The sequence below is a fragment of the Uloborus diversus genome, chromosome 4 (assembly GCF_026930045.1).
Source record: "Uloborus diversus isolate 005 chromosome 4, Udiv.v.3.1, whole genome shotgun sequence".
Classification (NCBI taxonomy): Eukaryota; Metazoa; Arthropoda; class Arachnida; order Araneae; family Uloboridae; genus Uloborus; species Uloborus diversus.
The window spans coordinates 194,707,045-194,733,405 of NC_072734.1; the positions used below are offsets into that span (position 1 = coordinate 194,707,045).

The 26,361-nt window shown below is 33.4% G+C and overlaps 1 protein-coding gene across 1 annotated transcript; it reads right to left on the reverse strand.

Annotated features, from left to right (window-relative positions):
* Window positions 1-7,105: 7,105 nt before the first annotated feature.
* On the reverse strand, window positions 7,106-11,729 carry LOC129221087 (zinc finger protein 709-like; the record flags this gene model as incomplete). Its single annotated transcript, XM_054855527.1, has 3 exons — window positions 11,691-11,729; window positions 7,985-8,644; window positions 7,106-7,855 (listed from the first exon to the last, which is right to left on the reverse strand). Coding segments are annotated over exons 1-3 (1,449 nt in total), but the record flags the coding sequence as incomplete, so codon positions are not given.
* Window positions 11,730-26,361: the final 14,632 nt, after the last annotated feature.

Consider the following 26,361-nt stretch of genomic DNA (forward strand, 5'->3'; position numbering starts at 1 on the left):
TTTGGACATTCCTAAAGATTACTTACTTTCTCTTTAAGTGTACCCCCCCCCAAAAAAAAAAAAAAAAATAATAATAACTTGAATTCTGACGCCTAGAATTCGAATTATGTTTTTCGCGATCACAAGTTGCGACAAGACCATACACGTTGGCTTAGTGTTTTTAGCAACGGTTCATGTAACCCCAAGCCTATCCCTTCTCCTGGGTGGTTACGTGTGTATGGGTGTGTGTAGGAGCATGTGTATGTGTAATGTGTGTTGACAGTGCGGGTGCTTTGATAGGGACAGAGGTGGAGGAGTAGGTGCCGGTGGACGTGGTGTTGCAGCTGCCCCGGTCCAATTTGGAAAAGAAATCACAACGTCAAGAACGGTCAAATGAAAACAATAAGCAATCGTGATTGCTCAAAAAACCTTTTTGCTTGTTTAACTCATTTATTCTTTTCTTTTTTATTTTGAAGGCAAAGTTTTTCCTTTTATACATCACTAAAATGTGAGGAAAATCGGTGAGTGTTTAGCTCCTCCAGTCCTCTCTCCTCCCCCTCTTGGTGAGAGCTTTGTATATGTTACGACCAAAGCCCGAAATTGACCAGCCAATTCGCGAACTGACCAACATTGCCGAAAATTTACCGGCCAAAGCCTGAAATGTTCTTGATTTTGGGCTTTGGCCGGCCAATTCGCGAAGGGGCTAGGGACGATCGGCCAAAGTATGAAGAAAGAAATCAAGAGCATATTTAAAATACACCACCAGCTCAGTTATTCCATCCGAGGACTGCAGTTTCGTGCTTTTTAGCACTCATCAGCCCAGAATAGGAATCACATGAGCTGGAGGCGAAAAATCTCTTAAGGGAGCCAAGAGAGCAAAGATTGATGGCAAAGCAAAGGTATTTTGTAGTAAGTTACCGCTCTAAAGCCAGGGCTAAGGCAGAAATACTTAAAATACAGCGCTTTGCCATCAATCTTTGAGTTGAACCGCACCATTGCTGCGGTCGCTCATCTGGTTTGCTAATTCTGCATTAGCTACCAGTTTGTTTCGCTCTCTTGGCTCCCTTAAGATATTTTTCGCCTCCAGCTCATGTGATTCCTATTCCGGGCTGATGAGTGCTAAAAAGCACGAAACTGCAGTCCTCGGATGGAATAACTGAGCTGGCGGTGTATTTTAAGTATTTCTGCGTTAGCCCTGGCTCTAGGACGATAACTTACTACACGAGCATATTGTTTTACACACTTTTAAAAATTAAGTATTTTGAAATGAGCACTTCGGAGTATTATTTTTTTCTCTTAAGTACACTTGTTTCAGAAACGAATACAAATAAAAGTTATACCTTTGTGTTAAAAATAAGCTTGTAATGCATAAAAGTCTGATCATATATTCAAGCCATAACAGATATTATTCAGTGAGTGTATATAACGCAACAGCGTGAAATAGAGTGAAGAAGATTACATTTATGCCCTTCAAAACAAACGCGTCACGTCAAGTTCATAAATATAAAGGCAAATTAAGTACAGTGAAACCTGTGTGTAAGTTGACCACTTGCGGTGCCCTACTTTAGTGATCAACTTAAACAGGTGGTCAACTTATAGAGGTTGAATTACATGATATAGATCTAATTCTGTGCCTGAAAATAGCGGTCAACTTAGAAAGGTGGTCAACTTACAAGGGTGGTCAACTTTACAGGTTTTACTGTACTCCATTTTTCAACTGCCTTTAAAGGTGATCCTTAGTCTGCTCCATGCACCTGATGTTAAAGATCCCAGATCACATCGTCTCCCGAAATATTGCTTCAAATAATACGAAATATTTTGGAAAAGCAAATAAAAAATGGTCAATTAAAACAAACATAAAGGAAAAATAGTTTTGTTGTTAATATAATTAAAAGAGAAGTGTCTTTGTTTGCACAATCTATTGAATTTCACCTATAACTTATCCTTACTTATATTTAATACATAAATGTCATCATATTAACTTTAATTTGCTCTTAGTATTGTTTCTTCCTTTATGTAAAAAAACTCATATTTTATGTATCTACATTTCGGAACAGAATGTAATCTGTAAAATTTAGCATTTGGTTTATGGGCCAGGAAAAGAACGATCATCCGTAAATCATTTCTTCATTGTTTTTGCGCGACTTAACCTAGTTGGTAGCGCACTGGGCTGCAGATCGAACGGCGTGTCCTCTAATCTCTCTCTGTTCAATTATGTCAGTAGAGGTTACGTTTAGTAGACTAGTAGGTTGCATATTTTTTCTGAAGATTTGGGAAAACACATACAAACAGGAAGTACTCAAGAATGAGTACATTTCAATGATTTTTAAGTATTCTACTTTAATAGTGAATTTTAATGATTTCAAATAATGAGAGCAATTACGATTGTGTAAAGCCCATCCATTAATTGCTACAAGTTGAACTTCTACGCTGCGAAAAAGAAAATTGTGCAACTGACCTTACTTCATAAAACCGGTGGAAGCATAGCTGCCTCCACTGGTGAGGAGTAACTTAACTGATATAACTGGTGAACAGTTACACATCGCTTCTGGAAGGTAGCACCATGGTAATGTAACTATGGCGTAAAGTCTCACTCATTTCTAAGGGCGCCCATATACGGGGGCAAGGGGGGGGGGGGCTCGGGCCCCCCACTTAGAAATTAGAACTTTCTTGTTTTTAGTACTTTTTTTCTTTGCAAAAATGAAAAAAATATTAATTCTCCAGCCATTAATGATTGAGTAATTTAAAATGTCCAATTTTAATGACTCTAATCTGTCCTGAAATTGGTTTTCATGGGGAAAATATCATGCTAAACCATGGTTAAAATATCTGAGCCCCCCCCCCCCCCCTCCTCCTTACAATTTTGCATATGGGCGCCCATGCTCATTTCTGCGTAAGTTTAGACCAGAATTTTCTGCATGCTTACAGAGAAATTGCTTGAAAGGTTACACTTTAGCAAACATTAAGCTTTCATTTGACTTTCTTGGACGGATACTTATTTGTAATGGTAAGTAGACTTATACTTTAAGTTAACTATTAGATGGTTTAAATTATCCAGATATATTAAATGATCAAGAATTTTTTTTTATATACGTTTTAAATTGAAAGTACAAACATTAATTGGTAGGTTACAATACTTGAAATCCGTTTTAACAGTATTAAAAAAATAATATTAGAAATCCATTTTTTTTTACAGCTTTTGCTTTCAATCATTCGTTTATTCAATATTTCTCAAGTTCATTTGTTTTCACAACCAATATACACCAATTATTAATTTATTTTAATATACAAACAGATGTTTTTATTGCACTATGAGAGGAATAACACTCAGGACACCCGAGTGGTGCTCGAGCTCGCAATGCGAGTCTCACAGACAGGTCGCAAAGCAAGAATTTTTATTGCTCGACCACAAGGGTCAGTTTTCTTTACGCATGCGTCTTGAATTCTACTGACACAGGGTTCATACTCAATTTCAGAAATAAAATGAAGGAGTTTCGGAGGAGTTTTGAAGGAGTAAAATGATATTTTGAAGGAGCACTAATGGGCTGACATTAAATGATGTCGCACTTTTTTTCAACATATTTGACCCCCTTCTCTGTTTGTCACACTTCACCTGACTCCTCCTCTTGTCACATATATTTTTTATAAACATATTGTTACGATAACTGTGTGATGTCAATTTTTGTCACCCTCTCTATTCCTCTTGTCCCAATTTCATGAACCCGTCTCCCCCTCAAGGCATGACATCCATAGTGGATGACCCTTTTTACAATATCTTAACTGAAATTTACTAAACAATTGTTTTTTTTTTTACACAATCACTTAATATAGCACATCTACTTATGTATTTTAAAATATTTAAATAATAATTAGAAAACCTGACTTTTGCTGCTGAGAGTGTCGTGAAAGAAAAACAATAATCAGAAAACTTGAAAAAAAAAAAAAAAAAAAAAAGCCGAGCATCATTTAAGCATGTTTTATTTCACTTATGAAATGTTTTAGTCGTCAAATAGTTTCACCTACAATTTTTACGACTTCTACTATCAATTTGTAAATTACATCTTTATGAAAAAAAAATATACGAAATTAAATTACTACATTAACATTGCACTTATACAATCCATCTTGTGACGAAGTTAAGTTGTCAATCGAAGTATTTTAAGTCACTGTCACAGAGGAAGATTATGTAGTCTTGAACTAAAAAAGAAGGAGTTTTCAAGGAGTTCAAACCAAAATGAAGGATTTAGAAGGGCCCTTTAAAAATATTTCCTAAATGAAGGAGTACTGGAGGAGCTTTGAAGGAGCGTACGAACCCTGTGACAGCACACTCGAAAAATACACAAACATAGTGCTCTTCCGTGCCCACGGATTCCAGTGGAAGCAGTGTCTCGAACACAATGGAAAATTCATAAAAATAATATAATAATAAATTCGTAAAAATGTATAAATTAAACATTATTAAAAATACCATATTGGCAGATTTGCAAAATTTATGGAACAATTCAGACAAGGCAATATGAACATTTGATAACCTTCCTACAGTTTTCTTCAATTGCCTTTACTTAACTTATTTTGATCAATTTTTAACGAACCAGGGTTTAACTCATTCTTTTTTTTTTTTTTTTAATAGACAACTCTTAAATTATCCCATCTGCACCTGCGGATACATAGGAACCATTTTCTTTTTTATTGCAGACACACTCAGGCTTTTCTTCTTAAATTTTCTTCTACCGTTACTGCTTCAAACTAGAAAACTTTTTTTTCTTTTTTGATAAGATTGCTTTCAAGAATGGCAATAATTTGATTCACTTAATTTTAAAAATTATAACAGCTTTTTTCCCCTCCCTAAAAAAAGAAAATCATTTTTGTGGCCTTATTTCTTGAGATCTTGAGCAGGTATTTACAGTTGTTTGTCATGATTTTTATTTTGTCGTGATTTTAAATGTAATTCATGAGTGAATTATGACTTCGACAATTCAACTGATTTTGACGAATTACCGATAAAGATTATTTAATTATTAATTTAATTGTTCTTCATAATCAAATCTGTTTATAGTATGTTTTTGAATTCTATTGGTAATCTTGCTATGGAACCTTAATTTTATTTTGTAATTGTGCACTTTTTGCAAGTTCTTAGTTTTTTGTCAGTTTTGGTAGACATTATCATTTGTATTTTCAATTGTTGTTACCTGAAATTTATATCAATGCTTTCTTCAACTTATTATTCAGAAATATGTAATAAATTATGTTCAAGATTTTTTTGCGATGATCTTTAAAATTTTAAAATAAACGTTAGCCACTTTACATCTCCAACCTAAACCAAGAAGGTTTTGCAAAAATTCGGGAAGAAGTGGAGGAGTCTCTCTCTCTCACTTGCACACTGTCATGCAGGAAGCGACAAACGTACCGTCTACCAGTCAAACGATCTACCATTATCATTTCGGGCTTTGGACAAGGATTGCCGGCCACTTCGCGAAATGGCCAGCCAAAGCAAAAAATACAATATTAACTGCAAGTATTTCGGGCTTTGGCCAAACCTCTTGGCCAATACTCAAAATGGCTGGCCAATTCGCGAACTGGTCGAACTTCGGGCTTTGGCCGTAACATATACGGTAAACTTGAATAAGTAGTAATTTGCTGGGCTCTTACAGCCTTAACTGCAGGGAAAGGGAGCAGTTTTTTTTAACAGGCAAAAAATTATTATTTTGATTGACAACACTTTGAACGCGGTTGTGAATCACGGACAAACACATGTGATAGATTTCAAATACAAACTAATCAAGATGATTTTTTTCATAGAATGAATAAATTTTTAAATATATTTCTAAAAGAACATTTTGCTCCTACGACATGACATTCAAAAGAAAAAGAAAATTTTTTTCTTTTAAATTCTCATTTTGTGAGGGGAAAGAAATATGACAAAAACTCAAAGAAAGAAAAAAAGCAAGAGAAGGATTGGGGGGAGGGAAGTAAATTAAAATTTTACTTTGAAAATACATATTACATACAAAATTATTTCTTTTGCGCTCCATCTTTATAGTACTTTGTCTCATGAAAAAATACCCTTCCGCACTTTCTTCTTTCTTTTCTTAACTCAGGAAAAATGATAGTTTGCTGTTGATTGCATGCAAGTAAAGTCCGATGATTAGAAAAGAAATACTATTATGCCATCTCTTAGCAACATCTGAAGTGCTTCCATGTGCATTCAATTTTCGCAATTACCAGTTTTTACGGAAAAGGGAACATTTAAGCAGTATACACAGTCACCTGTTTTTCCAAATATATCTTTGTAAGAATCATTGAGTCTTGAACAAACCAACATTATGTTTTATCATACCTATTTTTGAGGCATTTATTTTCCTATTTCACACGATCAACACTTCCCGAATTCGACAGTCCTTATCTCATCTGTCAACAAGAACTTGTACTGCTGAAAGGTTGAACGCCCCTCGGTTCCCCCTTCTCCTGTGCTTTCTAGAGGTGGTCAGTCTTTGTGATCCAGACTGGCTAGCTCATCAATAGTATATTAGGGTCCTGTAAGTTGGTCGGCAAGCCCGTTTCTTCAAAAAGAGAGAAAGATGAAAGGTGGGGGGAAATATTTTGGGCCTAAAATTCTGTGATGAAATTTAACCTAATTAAAAAAAAAATTCGGGAATGATTGAATACAATTTTTTTTTTGGAAACAAACTTCGATTTGAGAAAGAACTGGAACGAGGGGGAACGAGGCCATGGAAGTGCAAGGTCATGCGCTACCACCCACTTTTCCCATGAATTCCTACGCCTCTGATCACGAGAAAATATTTTTTTGCAGTAAGTGTCTTCGAGTGGTGTAAAAATTTACAAAAATCACACGAATACAGTTTTTCTTTTGTGTGCATCCTCAAAAAGTTCTTTAAATTTCTATTCTGAGGAAATTCCTTTTTAAATTTCTTAAGAATAAGGTTCTTCTTCTGTATGTGTCCTGAAATAAACTTTCAAACTTCCTCTCTCAGAAAATGACTTTTTCCAATTTCACAAGAATATGCTTTTTCTTCATAATGATCCCTCAAATGAGTACTTAGACTTCCACTCTCAGATAATGACTTCTTAATAATTTCACAAGAATATGGTTTTCTTTTCTATGTGTCCTCAAATGGATTTTCAAATGTCCACGCTGAGAAAATGCCTTTTTACAAATTTCACAAGAATATGGTTTTTCTTTTGTATGTGTCCTCAAATGAATTTTCAAATTTCCACTAACAGAAAAAGACTTTTTACAAATTTCACAAGAATATGGTTTTTCTTTTGTATGTGTCCTCAAATGATCTTTCAAACTTCCACTCTCAGAAAATGACTTTTTACAAATTTCACAAGAATATGGTTTTTCTTTGGTATGTGTCCTCAAATGAATTTTCAAATTTCCACTAACAGAAAAAGACTTTTTACAAATTTCACAAGAATATGGTTTTTCTTTTGTATGTGTCCTCAAATGAATTTTCAAATTTCCACTAACAGAAAAAGACTTTTTACAAATTTCACAAGAATATGGTTTTTCTTTTGTATGTGTCCTCAAATGATCTTTCAAAGTTCCACTCACAGAAAAAGATTTTTTACAAATTTCACAAGAATATGGTTTTTCTTTTGTATGTGTCCTCAAATGGATTTTGAAATGTCCACTAACAGAAAAAGACTTTTTACAAATTTCACAAGAATATGGTTTTTCTTTTGTATGTGTCCTCGAATGGATTTTGAAATGTCCACTCTGAGAAAATGACTTTTTACAAATTTCACAAAAATATGGTTTTTCTTTTGTATGTGTCCTCAAATGTCTCTTCAGACTTCCACTCTGAGAAAATGACATTTTACAAATTTCACAAGAATATGGTTTTTCTTTTGTATGTGTCCTCAAATGGATTTTGAAACGTCCACTTTGAGAAAATGCCTTTTTACAAATTTCACAAGAGTATGGCTTTTCTTTTGCATGTGTCATCAAATGAATTTTCAAATTTCCACTAACAGAAAAAGACTTTTTACAAATTTCACAAGAATATGGTTTCTCTTTTGTATGTGTCCTCAAATGAACTTTGAAATTTCCACTCTTAGAAAAAGACTTTTTACAAATTTCACAAGAATATGGTTTTTCTTTTGTATGTGTCCTCAAATGAACTTTGAAATTTCCACTCTTAGAAAAAGACTTTTTACAAATTTCACAAGAATATGGTTTTTCTTTTGTATGTGTCCTCAAATGAACTTTGAAATTTCCACTCTTAGAAAAAGACTTTTTACAAATTTCACAAGAATATGGTTTTTCTTTTGTATGTGTCCTCAAATGGATTTTGAAATGTCCACGCTGAGAAAATGCCTTTTTACAAATTTCACAAGAATATGGTTTTTCTTTTGTATGTGTCCTCAAATGAACTTTCAAATTTCCACTCTCAGAAAAAGACTTTTTACAAATTTCACAAGAATATGGTTTTTCTTTTGTATGTGTCCTCAAATGAACTTTCAAATTTCCACTCACAGAAAAAGATTTTTTACAAATTTCACAAGAATATGGTTTTTCTTTTGTGTGTGTCTTCAAATGGATTTTGAAATGTCCACTTTGAGAAAATGTCATTTTACAAATTTCACATGAATATGGTTTTTCTTTTGTATGAGTCCTCGAATGGCTCTTTAAGTTTCCACTCTCAGAAAATGCCTTTTTACAAACTTCATAAGAATATGGTTTTTCTTTTGTATGTGCCCTCAAATGTAATTTCCAAGATGAAACGTAACTAAATGTCTTTTTACAATATTCACAGGAATATGAGTTGTCCGCTACGTTCATTCCCATTTTAAGCTTCAAAATTGAGCTAATGATTGAACTGTGGTCACATATATTATCTCCTGGTTGAACTCCGACCTAAAAATAGAAAACCATTTTAAATTAACGGGGAAAAAAGCAAAAAGCTTTCAGTTTTCAAATCAAATCAAACTTTTATTCTTCACAATATGATGAGAAAAAACATATTCTTATAAGGAGTTGTGGTGATTCTTGTGGAATTGCCCCCTTTCATGCCCTAGAATTTGTTTATAGTCTCGAGTACTGACAAAAATGGTGTTAAATATGATAGGGGGGTTACTGAATGAATCTGTATGAAGAGAGAGTCCTGCTTATTGTTCCCGCATTGAAAAGGTTTTTCTATTCAACAGTCAACTGTCCTGTTTACATAGTAAGGGCTGAGTTGGAGGGGGGGGGGGTGCAACCCCTAAGGTATTTTATTTTTTATTCTAAAAATATTACAAATGCAATGTCAATAAGTTTCAAACCATTTTTTGTTCCGTTAAGTCCCTCGAACCCCAAGGTGAGTCAACCGAAAATATTTTTTCCTATCAGTTTGTCATAGCTTTTGCTTTTAAGTTTCTTTCACAACTTAGCATTTTGTCACACTAAAATGTAAATTGTATGTGTGAATGTTTGTGCTTTTTACTTTTCCTGTTACTTCTGTAGTTATTAGGATCATACAAATTTGTTTTTCATTGATTGTATTGTATAGTTTTTTTTTTTTTGACTTAAAACGAAATCACAGAAGGGCTATCGCGCTATTAAGTATGTGTAATGTTACTGTGAAAGACTTTTTGCCAAAGTTTAAAATACACAAGGTTTTTTTTTTTTTTTTTTTTTGAAAAAGCCCAGCCCTCCTCGGGTAAGGGGGGAGGGATAAGAAACTTGGGCATTTTTTGGTTTTTCAAAGAATCATTTCAATCTCAATCTCTATTTAAACATTCTACAAAATCTAATTATCAACAAGAATTTGGTTTGCTTTGAAAAAATTCTGTGCAAGAATGTAATCACCTTTTTTTTTAATGACTACAAGATCTAGATGAAGCACAATAAAAATCTTGATAACTGTTATTAATTATTTTTAATACCAATAAGAATTGTGAGAGGTAAATTACAGTACTGGCTTAGTCTTAACAAGTCTGTTGTCAATTTAAAAATAAACGGATAAGTTTTCATGCAAGGTTGGCAAGGTTTTGGACACTACAGTAAAAACCCTGGTTTTTACCGTCCTGTCTAAAACCGTTGTGTCCAAAACTGTCCAAAACTATATTTTTAGAAAAATTGTATTCGGTGAGAAAACATCAAAAACAGAATAAAATGTATGAAAGTAAAGTTTTATATTGAGCATTTATTCAATGAGAACATTCAAATTATTTATGCGGCTGATTTCAATCTAGTCACATAGAAGTTGAATTCTTGATTAAAATTTCAATTTGTATGCACGAGTATTTACTTTTTTTAAAAAAATATTAGTAACCAAATTTAATTATATTTATGCATGTGTTCAAACGAAAGCAGGGTTGGCAAGGTTTTTACCATCCTGATCAAAACCCATGTGTCCAAGAGTGTTCAAAACTAGGTACTGTTTGAGAAACTATATTTTGTGAGAAAATGTCAGAAATAGAAGAAAATGTGTAAAAATTATTTTTTTGACTACTTAATATATTTATTCAATGTGAACATTCAAGTATAAATATATATGTAACTTATTTATGCAGCGGATTTTTAACTAGTTACGTAGAAATTCAATTCTTCATCAAAAATTTAAATTTGTATGCAGGAGTTTTTTTTTTTTTTGCCATTAACTAAATTTTTTGACATTTTTGCTTGTGTGAAAAGTGTTCAAAATATAGTGCAATAATGACTTAAAGACAATAATTACAATATTTAGTAATTACAGAATGTATTATATTGAAAATATGAACTAAAAAAGAATAGCACAAGTTTTATAACATAAGTGTTTAATCACCATTTCCTTGTTCTTTAATCTATAATTTAAAAATTATTTTTTGTTAAAAAATCATGCAAAACTAATTTGCAAAAAACATTTAAAAAACTGAGCTTTTTTTTTTTGCTTCTAAATATTGCTTATTTAAAGACATTCCTTCAAGTTGTAAATGGAACGAAATTAGTTGTCTAAGTAGTGTTGTGAGTTTCCTTTTATAACTCTACCACTTGTTACACATAAGGAAGGGTTTTTATGTAATTAATTTTAATTTTTTTTAAGTAAAATATTTTTTAAATGCACATTTGAGAAAAATATTTTCAAATACTCATTAATTAAACCCCAGTAATATCTATATTAATGCATCATGAATATTGCAGTAAGTGCCGATTGATTATATTACACCTCTTTAGCTTTAGCATAGTTTTGGACGGTAAAAAACACCTGTCCTGTCCGAAACCAGTTCTGGACAGTCCAAAACCCAACCCTGCTTTCATGGTGGGTAACGTGTTTCGATTGAAATTCAAAATTCAAATTCAATCAAAATTCAATTTTTTTGTAGTGTTATATAAGTAAAACCACTGTGTTAGATCATTATGCTAGGAATGTACTTTTATATTTTTATTCAACTACTAAAGAGCATTTTGAATTCAATCAACTGTTACTATGAACAGAATGTTGAATTAATTTTTTTAGAAATACATTAGTGTTTTCATAAAAAAAAGAAAGAAAAAGGAATAAGAAAGAACAGGGGGAAAAATGTTTGAAAACTACTTTTGTTCAGAAGGATCGGAAAAGATCTGAACCTAGCATATTAACAGCTTCTGCAATATCGCAGCTAAAAAGGATTTTACTGCCATTAATAACCAAAGAATAAACTCCAGGACATTTTCCTTTAAAAGTTCTTTAAAAAGTCATCCAGAACGCGCGTTATTTTTTGACGAATTAAAAAATACCCAGTACCAAGGCGTACTTGATACGTGTCTTATCAGGCTCAGTCATTACTCAAAAGATCAAAGGCATTAACTTGCCCGTAAGAGAGCGCTGTAGCATAACCGGGGAAAATCACTTGTTTATATGGGTTAACGTATTATTTCTGCTGTAAAAAGTGATGCATTTTCAATCTTTAATGTAAAATTTCATTGATACAGTAGAAGACCATTATAACGCCGACCTATATAACGCAATTCTCTATAAAACGCACAACTTTTCAGAAGTAAACAATAGGTTTTGAAGTTTAAAAAAACGTTCTGTTTTGCTTTGCAAGCATAAAAATTGTTAGGCAAATTAAATTTTAATTTTTTTTCATGTTTCCATCCTTATTTGACGTTTTCAAATTGAAAATTAGTACTTAAAGTAAACAGAAAATACCAGATGGCTCTTGAAAATGCAGATGTTATGCAAACCATGAAGCTAGCAGAAGTGCAGGATAATGCACTTTCTTTTGATTGTGAAACATATTTATTTGTGAATAACTAATTGTAATATTGGTGCTTTGATACTCATTGCAGATAAAACTCATTCTGAAGTGCTAATGTATAGATATATTCTGAATAGTAGTTTCAAAATTTGTGAAATGACTTATATAACTCAAAAACCTGTATAACCCAAAAGCTCTGGTTCCAAGGTGTGCGTTATAATGGTCTTCTACTGTATGGTTAAGCGATGATATGGTTAGTACAGGGTGAATTGATGCTGAAACGGCGTACCAGGTCTATTTTTCAGGGAAAATAAATTCCTTTTTCAGGTAAAGTTGGTTCCAACTCTGGATTCAACTATTTCTCATAGGCGTTCACTTCTGGCAAAATGCATCCCTGAAGCACAAGGGACTCCAAGGCATTTTGGGCCTCACTTTTAGTAAGTCGGACCTAGAATAATTTTTTTGAGACATTTAATGTGAGTTGATATTGAGAAGGGTTCAAACATTACTCTTCCTCTAAATTAAAAAAAAAATGTCTAAGTAAGGAAACCTGACTGTTTAAAAAGTATACAGTATTTTACAGCATATTTAAAGGAGGTATTTAATGGTACAATCGTCAAAATTTCGACAATAATTTTTTTATTCTCACAATATCGGTACGACTGCAATACATATTTTCTCTTTTGATATTATTTCATTATAGGTACATCGCCTGGCTTGGTGAGCTTTCTCTTTACCTTGGCGAAAACAGAAAAGTTGCACGTACATCATCGTCGCCGTAAATTGAAAAATAAATCTTACATCATCGTATTGTTTGCTTCTTTTTCTAATTTTACAAAATTTGCGCACTTGCAATTTTTATTAATGACAAAGTTAATTTATTAAGCTGATTATGTCACATAATAATAGAGAATTGAAATTGATTTAGTGAAATATTTTAACCAGATTTCTCATATTATTTTAATAGCTCGTTTTGAATTTGGCGAATTATTTTACTTTGTTTTGGTTAAAAATCCACGAAAAAGACAAAATAACATACTGTTTCAACAAATAAATAAATTAGATCATCGAAAGCATTTAATGTTTTATTACATATAGTTTTATTACCTATATATTTATTAAAATTTCAATAATACTCCCACAAAGCGACATTAAAGGTTTCATTAAAATATAAAAATATCCGCTGAACAAACTATATTTGACAACAATAAAAGCTTCATTTTATTGAAACCAAAAAACCCATTTATGGAGCAACAAATAAAATGAAATATAATCGCCAAGATTTGAAACGCCTCGTCACTCACATAAATGTAATCATTTGGTGTCACAAAATTTGACAGCATTATATTTCTCGCCATTTAATATTTACGTTAAAATCCTGGGGGAATTCTCTCCTCGCAGAACATGTAAAATTGGCGAAAACTTTTTCTATTCCTAAAATTGCTGCCGCCAATGTTTGTTCTTCTGATACCTTGATGAAACTTTTATTGTTTTTTAATTAATCGATACATTTATTTGGAGATTTATTTTACACTTTAATTGATTTTTGGCTGGATTACAGTAACGTGGTTGCTTCCTAATACGTTTTAGTTTTGATTTGGTGGATTACTAAATACTAAATTTAATTTTCAAATTTTTTTTTTGTTAATTTTAATGTCACTTTTTATGCTACTTAATGGCTTTTTTTCTTAAATTTTAACTTTAACAAATAATTTTAAAGTTTGGGGAATTTTTCACGTTTCTTTGCGGTATAATTTATTTATATGGCAAAATTGCACCCCCTTAAATTTTCTCACAATGTGTAAACATTTGAATACCGTTTACCTTTTTAACACAGATGCTTTTATTTTCTTAACTGTTATTATTATTTTTATTTATTTATTTTTTCAACAAGCAAAAGCTTTGTTCTAAAAAAAAAGTAATTTTTATTATTATTATTTTAAAAGCTGGAATGTAGGTTTATAAAAATTTTTAAATGAAAAACTGCAATATTTTCCTTTTTTGGAATTTTTATTGGCATGTTTTTTGTGGTGAATTCATTATTGTTTCAATGTACTTTTAAATGATTTAAATATTTTGCTCTTTAACATGCAACATACTCTTTAATGATATAAATTGTAATGCATAATGATCGATACTAGCGATCAGTTTCATGGCAAAATTTTTATTTGGAAAGTTTTCTACATTATTTTCTACATAATAAATTATTGTATCTCTATACATTTTATTAGTTCTTATAGTGAAAAAAATAAAGATATCAAATTGAGCTATTCACCATTTCCAGAAAATGTCTTAAAAAATAACTAATTTTGTATTAAACTTTAAAGTAAGAAAAAAAATACTAAAAGCTTTTTGAATGTTTCCATAAATATATTTATCAACTAACAAAAATATCCGTTTCTTGAAAGCAACGATTTTTTGTCCCATGATATATTTTAAACTTAAGTACTGGAGGGTTCACACAAAACGTGTGTTCTGTGGTCGTAGTTGAACCATGTGACCGGATCGGTGCTTTAGGTTTTCCTAACCAAATGATCAGAAAGTACCACACCTAGCAACATTTGTTTCTCGGCTCAAATCCATCTGAGTTTTGGATGTCACTGGAGTCTGACCGGGTTTTTTGTTTGATTGATTTCATTCTACAACTTTTATTGAAATGACTGAGCCTGATAAGAGGCGCATCGAGTGAAACCTTGCGAATACTCTTCAAACAGTTACAATGTCCTTTCTTGATTGCATCATTTTAGGGCACAAACCATAAAACCCAGCTTTTGCTCTACAAAAGCTAGTAACTCAAAAAGCATAAGATAAAAAATCCTGTAATTTCAGATTTTTATTCTGTTCATGAATAACAACATTCATAAAAAATTGAGACAAAAGCCTTTCTAGTTGACAAGCATCAAAGTATCAATACATTTTACTAAGATATAGAGAAAACTTCCTTAGGACAGTTTAAAATCTCTAAATAAATCCAGCAATATTAGTTTTAAACATTTTTTCCCCAACCCACCCTAATGCAAATACTAACAATTTACAGCTACTTTCTCTTTTTGCACAAGAAGGAAAAACTATGTAGACTATACCTGACAGGGGCAAAAAATACAAAAATTCTCTAGACAGAAATGTGTAAGACAAAGAGGGTTAGGTCTTAAATTTAGTTTTGAAGTAAATAAAAGGATTGAATACAGACTTCCGCAAGAATTAACAAAAATAAAACTTGTTTCGTAGAAAAAGTGTTCAAAAGTAGAAAACTTAAATAAACACACAGAAGAATTATGACAATTCTTGAAGAAATAAAATTACAACAAATTCTGTACTGAGGAATAATTGATTTTTCATCCCTAGGATGTTATTTCAATTTTCATTAAAATGTGAAAAATAAAGTGTAACAGAGGGTATGTAAGATAGAGGACAGCTTACAAATTTGTACTGCATTACAACAAAGTACTATAGGCAAAAGTGACTTTTGAAAGTGATAGGCTAATGATATATAACATCTGAGCCAGCGTTAAACCATATCAGATATTAGGGTGCCTATCGGGGGGGGGGGGGGATGCAGGTTCGCAGGTTGTGACATTGAAACTTCAGAGGGAGGGATAATTTTCGATGGGTCTTGCTCTTATTTTAGAGGAGGCATGTTTTGTCGAATTTGACTGCTATTCTACTTTTCAATGGTTATAATATCACAAGAAAAACTTCTCGTTGATAAAACATTATTGTCAGTTATGCTTTCTGATAAAGATAAGATCATTGTCTGGTGAACTTTTGCTATCCTACATGGAAAACTGGGTGGTTGGTCTATCTGGTCTACAGGGCCTTCTTCGGCGCACACAACTTAGTTGAAATTAAACTTAAACTAAAAGTAAAATGTTTGGATCCATGACATTTCGCAATACTTGTTGTGGAAAGGTTACAGTGAAAACACGAATTTACATCCCTCAAAAGTCTACCCTTTTCCTGCTACAGTTTTCCCGGTATTTTACGTTTCTTTAGCCCAGTCCTTTGAGAACTTGAACCGTAAAACTTTTTACTAACCAAAAACAGTGGACGAAAGGATATTCTGTCCTGGAAGGTTTTTCCCCCCTTTTTTTTTCTGGGGTAGAGAAAACGGGAAAAACCCTGGTTAAGCTGACCCCAGTCAGTAAATTTTTAAGATGAAGAAAAGGCAAGTGCCTACCGTACTTTCCTGCGTATGATCCGCCGGCGGCCTATAATTCGCAAGTCCTAAAATCGGCCTGAAGAAAAAAAAAGCTTTGCATAATCCGCGGATGATACGATGTAAAAAAAATAAAGTTTGAATTATCATACCATTTGAGCAAATAAACAAAAAACGTGAAAAAGTAATTACTTTGAAGGCATAATCAAAACTAATCTGAACTATAATCTAAAATATAATAATTTCTTCTTGAAATCTTGATTATAGTTCGCTAATTACTTGAAAAACAAAGAGTCAAGACAAAGGAGCAAACGGTCTAATCTTGTGCAAATGGCTACCTATTTCACTGTAATCTTGCTTATTTTACATGACCTGAATCGCCAAGAGGAACATTCGAGCAACGTAAAATAACCAACATACAGGCAGGCAGCGAAGAACAAGTATGCTTCGTAAAATAAACAACATTCAGTCGGCGTAAGGTCTCGATGGTGTAAGGTCGATCGGTGAATCCTACTGTAAAAATATTGAGATTCAATGCGTTGATGTTAAGGGTAAAAAAAATCACAGATAACCTGTGGCTGCGTATAATCCGTACCTCATCAACTTTGCCTTTTTTAGCAGATAATCCGCGGATTATACGCAGGAAAATACGGTATTTGTATGATTATGTGGCATGTTTAAAATCCCTTAGGTACTTATAGTGCTTGGATGCATTAAAATATTAGGACACAATTTCAAAAAGATTTTAGGACCTTTTTAGAAAAAGAAATATTACGCTTAAACAAAACCTAACTAAGCATATTCTTTATTTTTGTCTTTATTACAGATTGCCTTTCTGAATAAAGAAGGTGTACGAGTTTATTTTCGTCTTTAAATAAAAATCAGCAGTAATTCCTTTAATCGCTTTATCATAAAATATTTGTTTTCTGTGAATTGCTTCTTTTTTCCCTCTAATCAAAAGATCAGAAGAAATGTGTCACACAGAGAAACAAAAATCTTGCTTTGTGAAACAGAAATTCTTGGTCATAAATTAAGTACCAATAACCACTAGTTATAAACTAACACCCTTCAATTCAATATCTTTCTTGAGCTGGAATATATTCGATAATTCTTAATTAGGGGGGAGGGGGGCAATGGTCTATCCAAGAGTGGATTTGGGAATGAATATGTTTCTGAATCTCAAAAATTTTCTTTTTTTGACCTCAGAAAGGGCAAAAATTAGCCATCTCCTCCTTCGATGTTTTTCCTTCGTCCTGCAACTCTTCATAGTAAAATTTATGAATGGAAAGAAATGGTATTTCTTACCTTTATATATTGTGACGAATAAAATGAACTTGTACATTCCTCAAGAAATTAAGATGAAGTAGCTCCGGCAAATGAAGCAGCAGTTTGTAGCTTTATATTGTAACTAATTCTATGTCAAACAAACATCTGTGAAAGAAAAAAGGAAAGCACAAATAATTTCACGTTAGAAACTTTGAATAAATTCAAAGGACAAGTAAGTTTAAAAGATGAAATATTCAAATAAGCAGTCTACATTTCTAGTTAATATTTATCATTATCAATATTTATCATTATGTAGTAATGCAGTGTTGTATAGTAATATACGACCACAAGTTTAAGTTACTTCAAAGTTGAGAATTTTTGAGTTCTTTATGGACTTACCTCCTTATTGATAAAATATTGAACAAATGAATCTTTTTTTACACAAAATAAACAAACAGACCCGGAAGTGTTTTTTTTTTTGGGGGGGGGGAAGTAGGAAATAAGGAATCAAAAATTAAAAAAGTAGGAAAAAATAGAAAGAGATAAGACTAAACAGACGTCAAGAGGAAACAAATTTAGCGTAAACTTTATTTCTAATGTAAAATAAACTAACAGTACTTTTGAATTATTAAAGGGATTTAATGAAAGACCGAGTCAAATAACAAAACGAAAGAAACAAACTGACAATTTTCAATATGAAAAATAAACTAGTGGAAACAAAGGTATACTAAATACAAAAAATATGAAAATAAAATCCAAACAAAGAAACACTTTTCAACAATACAGTAACAAAAATTTTAAGTGTGAAAGAATAAAATGCAATATAGCGATCGCAATAATAATAATAAAATAATAACAATAATAATAAAACTCATATTTTGGTGCAATAAAACCATTTTTGTTAAAGATTTGTTTTGTCAAAAACGAAAACATTCCTTCGAGAACATCCATTTATCATTTGAAACTACTAACACTTTCAGTTCCTGTTGTCATAAACTATACAAATACAAATACAAATACAAATGTGACGACCAGCAACAGGCACTGGGCCCAGCTAGGCTGGTCCTAGTCAATTAATTAGTCCCCAATGAAGATCAATGGCCCTCTTAAAGCTATCCACTCCCTTGCTCATTACCGCCTCTTCCGGTAAGCTATTCCAAGTGCCCACAACCCTACTAAAGTAGTAGTTTTTCCTGATTTCCAAGTTAGCCTGAGATTTAAATAGCTTAAAACAATGACCCCTTGTCCTGCTTTCCCCCGCAAAAATTTAATCCATTTACATCTTTCATTTTGATAAATTTAAATAACTGAATCATGTCCCCTCTGACTCTCCTTTGCTCCAGGCTATACATGTTAAGCCTATTAAGTCTGGTATCATAATCTAAATCTGAGAGTCCCCTTACTAATTTAGTTACCCTTCTTTGAACCCTTTCCAATACAAAAATATCTTTCTTCAGATAAGGCGACCAAAACTGAACAGCATACTCCAAATGAGGTCTTACTAAACTCCTATATAAAGGCAGAAGAACTTTCTTAGATTTGTTTGAAATAGATCTATTGATGAACCCAAGCATTTTGTTGGCTTTGTTACTAGCAATACTGCACTGTTGACTAAACTTGAAGTCCTGATTTATAAAGACACCCCAGATCCATAACATTTTCTGCCTGATTTATGACTGAACCCTGTAAACGATATCTCATACGCTTATTTCCATGACCTAAGTGTAGCACTTGACATTTCCCTACATTAACTGCCATACCCCATTTATCTGCCCACTTAGTAATATGATCTAAATCCTCTTGCAGCTGTTTTACTTGTTCTTCATTTTCGACAATCCCCATAACTTTTACATCGTCAGCAAAACAATTCATGCTTCCAGAAATATTTTCATTGATGTCATTCATAAATATAATAAACAAAAGAGGCCCTAAAACTGATCCCTGAGGAACCCCACTTAAAACATCACTCCAATTAGAATGATTTCCTCTCACAACTACTCTTTGCTTCCTACCAGTAAGCCAATTTCTAACCCAAAGTAAAGTTTTTCCTCCTATTCCAATGTCAGCTAACTTGCTGAGAAGAGCAACATGCGGTACCTTGTCAAAAGCTTTTTGAAAATCAATATAAACAACATCCACACATTTTTTGTTATCTAAAGCTGAGGTAACCTTGTCGTAGAAATGCAATAAATTAGTAGTACAGGATTTACCTTTCCTGAAACCATACTGCAAACTAGTCAACAGACTATTAGTCTCTAAGAACATCATGATCTTAATTTTGATCAAAGTTTCGAAAATCTTACAAATCACCGAAGTCAAACTTACAGGTCTATAATTCCCAGCAATACCTTTAGACCCCTTCTTGAAGAGTGGCGTTATGTTAGCCAGCTTCCAGTCCTCTGGCACCGTCCCCGAGTTATAAGAAGCATTGAAAATATTCAAAATAACATCCACTAATTCCTCTGCACATTCAACTAAAATTTTTGGATAAATATTATCTGGTCCCGGAGCTTTAGTTGCTTTAATCTTTTTCAAATGAAATAAAACCTCCTCCCTGGAAAATACAAAATCCTCAAGCTGTATAATAGCTTGTGTCTTGTTAGTGTCAACTGTTGAATTACAGTTATCGTTAAACACACTGGAAAAAAAGTTATTTAGAACATTTGCAATATCCCTATCGTTTTGGATTAAATTTCCATGCTCATCAACCAAAGGCCCAATTTGACTGTTTCGAGCTTTCCCAGAATTAGCGTAAGCAAAAAACCTCTTAGGGTTCCCATCAATGTCATCTGCCAGCCTTTGCTCCAATTCCCTTTTCTGAATCCGTACCAAATACTTAAAATTTCGCCTTGCCTTACCATACTGGAGCCTCTCCGCACTCTGACCAGTTTCTTTAAACTTACGAAAAGTGGCTTGCTTATAATTAAGAGCTACTTTAGTCTCCCTGGAGAACCACATGGGCCAAATTTTGGTACTAACACCTTTTCTCCTAAATGGAACATAGTCCCCAACGGTTTTAGCAAGTTTATCCTTAAATTCCGTCCACTGCTGATCTACGTCGTTATTTTCCAACCCTGACGAAAAAACCTCTTTCAAGCTCTGCCTAAGTGCAACAAAATTGGTATTTCTGAAATTGGGCACAAACCTAAAATTATCATCTTTGCACACTTCAAATTTAACCCGGAACCTAATGCTGTTATGATCACTATCTCCAATATGCTCCCCTACACTCAACCCCTGAACAAAACTACCTATGTCACAAAAAACTAGATCCAAAATGGCCTCCTCTCGAGTTCCCTGAGTTACAACTTGATCTAAGAAACAGTCACCAATTACTTTTAAAAATTCCTCTTCTTTGCCATTACCAGGATAAAAATTATTCCAATCAATACCCGGAAAATTGAAATCCCCCATTATGATAACGGATCCCTTACTAGACATGTCACTAATAATACGGTACATCTGTTCATCTTGTCCCTGGTTTGAATTAGGTGGCCTATAAATGTTATGATACAAAATGCCTATGATACAAAAAGCAGACCAAATATTAAATTAGTTTTAGTTGAAAATAATCAGCAGTTGACATGCATTCTTGCATAAGCAGGGGCAGATGTTTGAGTTTGAAAAAAAAAAAAAAGGAAATAGGACTATAAGTGCAGAACTAAAATAAATTTGTTCTTAAATATAGGACATAAAATTCATAAAAAAATAATTAAACTAAATAAATAACGAAATAAGTAAACTAAAGGGTTTGTATTATGTTATATATTTTTAGCATACAAGAAATTTTTTCTTTCAGGAACGTCATTTAGGGGGGTCAGTGAGAAAAATTTCTCTCCTCCCTGGCTTTAGAAAATTAATGCTTAACTATACAAGTTTGTGTGGTTTTTATTGTTTTTAGACAAAATTTGCATTCAGTATACATACTTCGCTAGCCATCCCCGGGGGGGGGGGGGAATCAAAATGACGGGCCAGTTTTAATTTTAATCAAGCAATAAAAACGAATATTGTTTTATTGGTTTGATGATTTTTTTACCTCCTTCGTCCAAAATTTTTGTCACGGAAAAAAAAGGGAAAATCATGCATGGTAAACAATTCAATCCTCAACATACAATAAAAATATTCATCCGGAAATTGTTCACGTAATTGAGAGTGATGGGGGGAGGGGGAGCAACTCCTCGATATTGATGATATATCAGATTAAAAAATATCTATTAAAAAGAAAAAGAAATACAGTACATATTTGCTTGTGGCTCTATCCCCCCCCCCAACTTTTAAAAATGTGAAGAAATAAAAACGGTATCTTGTATTTAAATTGATTCCCGATTTTTCTCCAAAAATCAGGAATTGCCCATTTAGGTTTTGCAGAGTTTTTTTATTTCCAAATGCACTCTTTGCAAGGAAAGAAGCGGAAATTTTATAAATTTTATAATCATGTTTCCTATTTAAAATGAACAATAATCATATTTATGTATGAAAAAAGTTAGTTTCTGGGATTATTTTTGAAATGTTCCGTTTTTGCGAATTTCTGTTATATGTCGCTTTTATTTTGTACTAATATCAAGAAAATATGTACTGTGTACAGGTTTTTCAATTTTTGCTTCCTTACGTTCCTTTTAAGGTTTTACATTGTCTTCCTGTTTAAATAGAGCTCCATTTCCCTTGTAATCATCTATACGAAAAATTGGTGAATAGGAAATTCGGCTTTTCCCGCACTTTTTTAACACTCGGCCGTTTACTTTAATTAAAGCTTCTAATTAACGGGTAAGTAATATATAATTGCATCAGAATGTGCCGGTATCCACTTCTTTATTGTTTCGTTAAACCAGTAGGACTGAAGTCGGAGCGATAAAAAGAAAAGTCGATCATAAGCGGAGCAACGGTAAAAAAGTCACTTAGGAAAATTTAACTTTTAAACACGCAGACGCCGCGGCGCTCCTTAAAGAAATTACTGTAGTCAGTCAATGAAAAGTTCAGGATCCGCTTGTTTCTTTTGTTTTTCAAATTTGAAACATGCAGGGCATTGTAAAAATCATAATCAATGCACAATTAGAAGTGCTATACTAAAGAAAGAAAAAGTAGGAAAATAAGGAGAGTGCTCTAAAAAATAGGAAAAAGTAGGAAAAATAGGAACTCTTCGGGGTCTGAACAAAACACTGAAATATTTAATAATACTGCCCGACCGTCCCGAGAAAAGCCCCCGCCGAAATGTCTCGGCCTGTCTGTTGCTATAACAAGGAGGCGTGTCATTTTCCCAAGGGAAGCTTGATGTTGGAAAAACCCGCACCACTGCACAAAGGCGACAGAATAAGTGGAGAAATGGCGCCAAAAAACCCTCGCAAAAAATGAACGAAGTCCGTTTACATGGCAGTAGACAGGCTCAGACTTAACGGCGTGAGGAAAATATCGTAATATTTTCAAAAATATCTGATATTTTGATAAATATTGGATATTTTGATATACATCCGATATTTTCAATTAGCACAAACTGAAAGCTTCAAAATAGTAAATGCATCTGCAAATCAGTCTTTATTTTCTTACATTATAATTACAATATGTAGACTTCAAATTAATGTGTTTTCATTATTCATACCTAATTTCATTTTACATTTTTATCAATTTTAGTGGAGTTCATTTGGCAATCCTATGTTTTCAAGCATGTTCTTTCAGAATTTTTTTTTTTTTAAATTTCGGAAGAGTGACACTATTATCTCAGAAAGTGCAGAAAGTGTAAGTCATTTTCTGCAGAGTTGTGTTAACTGTGTTTTACCATATTTTTGTGTAGAGAAATCGACTAGTGCAGAAGGGAAGTAAGTTCTTACACAAAAGAGCACTTTATTTAGGGGCCACAATGGGGTTGTTTCCTTCAGTCAAAAGTAGTACTTTTTGTCAATGAAAGCGATAGAATAAGCAAATAAATAAATAAATAAATAACATGGACCCAGAAAATACTTTCATTTTCCCAACAGTTACTTTTTAATTATTTTTTTAAATGTCCGATTTTTCAAACAAGGCGTGATCTTGATGACGTCACAAATGATGCTCTTTGGCGCATCTTTCTACCGCATTTCCACGTTATGATAATCAAGAAGCGAATTACAAATTGCGCTCTGCGCTTGCTATCAACCCTATCGTTGCCAATACACGTAAGTGAAGATGCGAATTAAATATTTTGCACCGGGAATGGCAACACTGAAAGGCATTTCATGATTTGTGATGTCATCGGCAGAAGCGTTAAACGATGAAAGAGCACCGATTTAAGTAATTTTTTTTTTAAATATTAAACAGACACAAACACACATGCCTACACACTTACGCATACCCTCTACACACAAACACACATACCCTCCACACGCAAACACACACGCCTACATACACATACACACTCGTGATTGCGAAAAACATAATTTGAATTCAAAATGACAAAATTCAAGTTTTTTTTTTTGACAATTCTAAATCTATGCGGCTGTCTATAAATTACCTTTGAGGGGGGAGGGGTTCATGAAATTGTGAGACTCTACGAGAAGGGGGAGGAAGGTAGGAAGTAACAAGTGTGATTTCACGCGTTTTTTATAACAATACACCTATGAAAAAGAGGAGGGGAAAGTGGAGTATGACATTTAGTAAGACAGGTCAAATTATTCAGTAAGTTACCGCCCTATAGCCAGGGCTAAGGCAGATATATGTGAAATACAGTCAGTGCCAATTCTATGTTAGCTACCAGTTTGTTTGGCACTCTTGGCTTCCTTAAGAGGTTTTCCACCTCCAGCTCAGTTAGTCCTATGCCGGGCTGATGAGTGCTAATAAGCACGAAACTGCAGTCCTCGGCTGGAATTGACTGAGCTGGCGGTGTATTTCACGTAGGTCAAATTAGTTGAAAAAACGTTTGATATTAATGGATAGTCATATATCTTCGCATTTCGCAGACTAACTTTTGCAATTCGTGCATTCACTTATTCCGAAACAACGTATCCTTTTTATCGGAAAATTGTTTGGCTTAGTTTAGTTGTATACTTTTAAAATACACTTTCAAACCCTCCTTTAAGTATGCTGTTTGCAAATATACCTATTTACAGTCTCGGTTTTATTTTCTTTCAGATTTTCAAGCATTCCGTTTTCTAAGCAGAATTTGCTTTTAATTTCATAAAATTCCCTTTCCCAAAGAACATTGTGCATTATCTTTTAGTAAAATAATTTCGCGTTGATTTTGCATTACCACTTTCATTCAAAGTTTAATCAATGTCGGGATTTTGAATTTTTTATGAATTTTTTAGAGCCGGGAAAAATCATAAAACTGCCGCCCTTATCCATCTTCTTTCAAGTTTTTCAGTCGAGTTTCAAGCTGGAGTATGTTTGAAAATGCCACCCACGGCAAAGCCTCTGGTTTTTCTTTTCCCTAGATATTGGCACTCAGTTTAATAGTCCCCATCATTTTACACTGCATCCAGGCCCGGATCTGCGCACCCGCAGACCCCAAATTGCGCGGGGAGGGGGGGGGGCAAGGCCCAGAGGGGCCCAACGGTCCTGCCCAACAAATTGAAGAAGTTGAAAATAACTAGCACTTAGACGACTTATTAATGTAACAAATTTACACTGCTAGCCTACAGATTTTGTTGCAGGAAGGACCAAAATATATAAATCCGGGACTGATTGCGTTCCTGCTGCAAATTGTTACTTCCGTTTACAAAAAAGGAAGTATTGTATTCGCGAAAAAAATGTCACTCAAAATTCGGCCTTAATTTCCATTTTGCTCACCCCTGAATAAATGTTGAGTTTTTTTTTCAACCCGACCACACGCGGATAAGTGCCTAAGAATGTATAGGCACCCGAAATATCCATTTTGACGATCCCCGAGTTAATTACAACGACTTTTCTCGTGACGTCCGTATGTACGTATGTATGTATGTGCGTATGTATGTCGCATAACTCAAGCACGGTATGTCCTAGAAAGTTGAAATTTGGTACGTAGACTCCTAGCGGGGTCTAGTTGTGCACCTCCCTTTTTGGTTGCATTCGAATGTTCCAAAGAGGGTCTTTTACACCTTTTTGGGGGAAAATCAATGTTCATTTCAATTCAAACTCAAGTGGTGTTATAATTTATGCAAACACTTGGCGATGTATCGCCAAGCTTTGGGTCGCCAAGTTTTGTCTCCAACTTGGCGACAAACCTGGCGATTTTTTTGTTTTATTAAATCTTGTTTCCATTTTGCCATTGTTGGTGATATTTAGAGAGTAAACTATTGAATCACATTAAAATTGCCAATAATGGGGAAATAACTTTAAATTGGTGCGAAAGGAAGTTGTGTGATGAACACATCAGCTCGTTTTAAAGATAATTTTCAGTTCAATTTCAAACCACTAACGGGAGTAAGTTGCCGCTGAATTTAAAAGGATAAAAAAAGGGGGGGAGATTGCAATGGAAATTGAAAAACTGAATCATATGCGTGTTTCACTCAAGAAGAGCAAAAATCGTGAGTGTAATGGGTTACGAATGAAAAATTAAATCGGAATACATTTAAATCCACCTCGATTTTTCGGCCCAAGGGACCTGGACGGTCTACAACAAAAGTCGTGGTTCCTTTTTATTCCAATTTTATTTGACTACTAGTGGCACCCGCACGGCTTCGCCCGTAATAGAAAAATTAAAGGTCTTTTGATTTGCCTGTATATTTACAAATAATGTATGGTGAATTTTCTCGTCAATTGGCTTGTACCGACGTTACAGTTCCACGTTATGATAATTTCGTATCTCGCCAATTGGCTTGTGCTCATGTTACGGTTCCACGTTATGA